Source organism: Bufo gargarizans, chromosome 3 (genome assembly GCF_014858855.1).
Source record: "Bufo gargarizans isolate SCDJY-AF-19 chromosome 3, ASM1485885v1, whole genome shotgun sequence".
Taxonomy (NCBI): domain Eukaryota; kingdom Metazoa; phylum Chordata; class Amphibia; order Anura; family Bufonidae; genus Bufo; species Bufo gargarizans.
The window spans coordinates 402,955,244-402,960,386 of NC_058082.1; the positions used below are offsets into that span (position 1 = coordinate 402,955,244).

General features: G+C 43.9%; 1 protein-coding gene across 1 annotated transcript; it reads right to left on the bottom strand.

Annotated features, from left to right (window-relative positions):
- Positions 1–1,427: 1,427 nt before the first annotated feature.
- On the bottom strand, positions 1,428–1,733 carry G0S2 (G0/G1 switch 2). The gene has a single exon (XM_044285700.1). It carries the CDS (start codon positions 1,731–1,733, stop codon positions 1,428–1,430), a length of 306 nt encoding a protein of 101 aa, XP_044141635.1.
- Positions 1,734–5,143: the final 3,410 nt, after the last annotated feature.

Here is a 5,143-nt window from a genome sequence, read left to right on the forward strand (position 1 = left end):
TGCGTTTTGAGGTCCACAGTAATCCTCCAACCATGGTTTTGGTTCACAATCAATGATGGAAATCAGTCACCAAAGATCTGATAAGGCTTAAGATGTGTCGGACCACCACCAATCAGATACTGATGACCTATCCAGAGAATAGGCCTGGGATCAGCAACCTTCGGCACTCCAGCTGCTGTGAAGCTACAACTCTCAGCACGCACACTTGGCTATTCTTGTAACTCCCATGGAAGTGAAGAAAGGATTCTGGGAGTTGTAGTTTCTGAACAGCTGAAGTGCCAGAGGTCGTCGATCCCTGGAATAGGTCCTCATTTGTAACATCTGGGAAATCCCTTATACATGGGCTTTAGTTATTTTAAAATAAAATATTCCAGTCACGATAGCTTTCTTTAAAAGTATACTTGCACTGCAGGTCCCTGAAGTGGGTATAATCAGAGTTCCAATGTGTTAATTTGGGACCGCGCTGCTTCAGTTCTATACAGCTATCTGCACCAACTGAAGCAGCGCAGTCCAAAATTAACCTATTTTAGAACCAAGCCCTTGGATTTATTCTTGTAAGGTTTTAAATTATTTATTAGTAACCTATAATTAATACAGCGACCTTACGTTATTCTAACTTCTGGTATCTGTGATCCCATGTATCCTGAAGATAGCGAAGGTGACGCGACTCATTTTCTGCATTTCCTGTCCATAATCTCAAGCGCCAGTTATCTTGCCTAGTCAAAAATGGCTGATAACGGTAATCAATGTAGACGGCTTATTGTAGAGCTCTGAAGTAATCCTATTAGAACTAGTGTCATGTATTAGGTTCCTGTAATGTTTGGGGGCAATTTCAGCATATATGAAAATCTGCCAACTGTGGGCATCATTTGCCAAACATTCTTTTGACATAAATGTGGCATGTGTGATATTATATATATAATAATAATAAGTGTCCCCTCCAAAACACTTTCCCTAAAAGTGGCATGGACTTGTGCCAATATTTCAGTGTTATCTGGTATCTTGCCACCCTTTATAACACAAATATTTTGGTGGTTTTAGATACCTGGTAAATTCTCAAGGACTGCAGTCCATAAACTCATTTCAATGAGAAAGTATTACATTTAACCAGTAGTAGCGCATAAAATATACTTTAATCATAAGGAACCCACAGCGCTTCATGTAGTTGTATAGAAGAGAGACAAAGGGTCTAGTAAAATAAAATATTTTATTTAAAAAGGTATATAAAAACATTAGGGACAGGCTCTGACATTAGCTCCACAATGTGGCACATCCCAAAGTATATGTGTTCTGCTGCACAGCAGCAAGTCTATTATAGTCCAACAGGTTGCACGACATCCGTATACACAGGTAAGCTCCCAAGTCCGCACAACATGCGTACAGTGCAACCCACACTCAGCAAGTCCATTCAGGTGGTAGCCAGGGGCCTAGGAGGCATGACCCCGGTTAGCCAAGCTTCTGCCTCTGACTGCCTGGGGGTTGCTCTTCTCCAGTAGCACCTCTTCTTTTTTTTGTGGGAGTAATAGAGCGGGCAGTGGAGACGGATGCTTCATCTCTTCCAGATCAGTGTCCTCTCTTCCAATGAAAGGACTGCAAACTGTCTCCACCAGTCCAATAACTACTCCAAAGAAGGCCAGCACGCTGCCCAGCACATAGATCTTCACCATCTTCTTGCTGGGTTTCTGGCTGAGCATCTCTTTAGCAAAAGGGATCAACTCGTGTATCGTCTCCATGGTAAGTGTTCAGGTCAGGTCTACAGCCTGCAGAGGGAATGATGGAAAATGACACGTTACTACTGGCCGGTCACTGGGATTGTACTGGTCTGTGTTATAAAACTGCAGCTGAGGCTCTAATCTAAATGTACAGCAGGAAGAGATCATGCTACTCAAACTACAAGTTACACCCATCATTCTGTATAATCAGGTCCAAGCTGATGACCACCAGGTATGGACTCTGCAGCTCTGATCAGATTAGAACATGAGCAGTCAGTAAGATCTACACTGACACTATATGATAAATACAGTTATACAGTGCCCATGCATGTAGCCCCTACTGCCATTAGATCTAACAAGCCAAATAAAATGTTTTAGGAGCATGCTCGCCATTCATTGCCCTTACCTGGATGCAATGCACAGCCTATTGCTCTAAGTTTCGCTTCCGCACGATCTGTATCAGTCTCCGCTCTGTGCCTGCATAGTCTACACTCAGCCCTTTTATTGGGTCTAGCTCCGCCCACAGCGTGACGTCACGGCAGCTCCGGGGGGGGGGGGGGGGAGGCTGTGCACGTGCTGATCACGCAGGCTCTTGGCGCTGTGATTGAGCGGACTGCTCGCCAGCTGAGGGCTAGTGGCTGTGAGGAAGGGACATGGAGCTGTCGGCGCTGTGTTGTGTGCATGCACGGAGCACGCTGCTCCCCCTACTCGCAGCCATTATCCTGAGAGGGGGAAGGCATTGGGTTTCCAATTGTGCCCATGGCTGAGGCTGGAGGAGTCACGTAGTAAACGTGCAGGCTGCTCTCCTGTGAACCGAGCACAGGAAAATCCCCCATTGCAGCAGCTTGTTTCTTCACAAACCAGGCAGCTGCTGTCTGGCATATTACTGACCATGAAATAACATTATAGGAACACTTTCTTCAGCTTTATCACGATTTAATGTACTATAAGCACATAGTTCATGGCTGGTTGTGGGATCATTGAGGGGTGTGAATTTCTGGAAATGCCCCCCACATGTTTGCTGTGTGAATATGTGCAAACGTTTGATGCGAAAGCACCAGCAATTTCATTAAATCTGTATTTACTGCAGAATGTATGGACTCTGTGTGTGTGTGTGTGTATATATATATATATATATATATATATATATATATATATATATATATAAATAGAGCAGCATGCCGGTATAGTGAAAAAAAAAAACTTCATTCACCCAGTGGTGACGCGACGTTTCGGCTCCAACATGAAGCCTTTCTCAAGCCTGGACTTGAGAAAGGCTTCATGTTGGAGCCGAAACGTTGCGTCACCACTGGGTGAATAAACAGTTTTCTTTTTTCACTATACCGGAGTGCTGCTCAATTTTTTTATTTTTATTATCCTGGGACGCTTTTCCTATTGGAGCTTGCACCCAATCTTCAAATCTAAAGCTTGGTGCAGCCATTCATTCCATTTTGTATATATACATACAGTACAGACCAAAAGTTTGGACATACCTTCTCATTCAGAGTTTTCTTTATTTTCATGACTATGAAAATTGTAGATTCACACTGAAGGCATCAAAACTATGAATTAACACATGTGGAATTATATACATAACAAAAAAGTGTGAAACAACTGAAAATATGTCATATTCTAGGTTCTTCAAAGTAGCCACCTTTTGCTTTGATTACTGCTTTGCACACTCTTGGCATTCTCTTGATAAGCTTCAAGAGGTAGTCACCTGAAATGGTTTTCACTTCACAGGTGTGCCCTGTCAGGTTTAATAAGTGGGATTTCTTGCCTTATAAGGCTAGGTCTACATGACGACATTTGTCGCGCAACATTTTGTTGCACCAATGTCGCGCGACAATTTTTATAATGGCAGTCTATGGTGTCGCACTGCAACATGTGACATGCTGCGACTGCAACGCGACAGTCGCAGAAAATCCATTCAAGATGGATTTTTCTGCGACTGTCGCGTCGCAGTCGCAACATGTCGCATGTTGCAGTGCGACACCATAGACTGCCATTATAAAAATTGTCACGCGACATTGGTGCAACAAAATGTCGCGTGACAACTGTTGCGCCCTAAATGTCGCGCAACAAATGTCGTCGTGTAGACCTAGCCTAAATGGGGTTGGGACCATCAGTTGCGTTGTGGAGAAGTCAGGTGGATACACAGCTGATAGTCCTACTGAATAGACTGTTAGCTGCTTTTTTTCTTGCCATAGTACAAATTCTAACAGTCTATTCAGTAGGACTATCAGCTGTGTATCCACCTGACTTCTCCACAACGCAACTGATGGAGCTAAACCGCAAAGGGACATCCCCCGCGTTTTCCAGACGCGTCCATTCTTGGTGCGGTTATGTCATTAAACCATGGCCGTGTGAAGTGCAGCATGTCATGGGAGACAGATCCAGCATGGCTGCTGGCAAAAGACTTGGCAAAAAAGTGTAAGGCCTCTTTCACACAAGCATGACGGATTAGTTCCGGATGCGTTCAGTGAAACTCGCACCATTTTGCAAGCAAGATCAGTCAGTTTTATCCGCAATTGCGTTTAGTTGTTAATTTTTTCCGTGTGAGTGCAATGCGTTTTGATGTGTTTTGTACGCGCGTGATAAAAAACTGAAGGTTTACAAACAACATCTAGCAACCATCAGTGAAAAACGCATCGCATCCGCACTTGCTTCTGGAAGCAATGCGTTTTTCACTGACGCCCCATTCACTGCTATGGGGCTAGTGCTGCGTGAAACACACAGAATATAGAACATGCTGCGTTTTTCACGCAACGCAGAACTGATGTGTGAAGGGGGCCTAATGTAGACGCTGAAAATTATGATGTGTATTTCATCTTTTCACACTTTGACACATATTTGATGCTTACTTTCCACTTCCTGTTAATTTGACAAAAATCAGGTGGAAAAAAGTTGTCATCAATTTTTACACTCTGGCACACAATAATATTATACTATTATTTACGTGGCATACACAATAATGAAAGTGCAGCTAGAGTTCTAAATAAATTGTACCAAAGAGTGGTGTGATCTGGAGCATTTAGGTTTAGAGAAAGTTTCCCTGTCTTGGCTAAAAAGAAAGCGCGGCTTATCATGACAGGGGTGTGGTCTAAGGTGCGCCCTAATTCTGGCATAAAATTCTGTTTCAAAGTAAGGGCTAATGCACACAGCCATTGCCCGGCCATGCCCGTATTGTGGCCCACAAACATCGGTTGTGTGTACTCCGCATCATGGACCCATGAATGGATTTGCAATTTGGAAGGTCGGTGCAGAATGGAGGCACGGAACCCCATGGAAGCACTCAGGAGTGCTCCCGTGGGGTTTCTCTCCAAGCCTCCGCACCGCAAAAAAATAGAACATGTTCTATTTTTATTGCAGTGCGGATGGCTCATGGGCCCATTCAAGTTAAATGGGTCTGGATCCGTCTGCGGAATCCG

Coding starts and splice junctions, on each gene's coding strand:
- G0S2 (XM_044285700.1), bottom strand. CDS start 1,733: ATGGAGACGATACACGAGTTGATCCCTTTTGCTAAAGAGATGCTCAGC.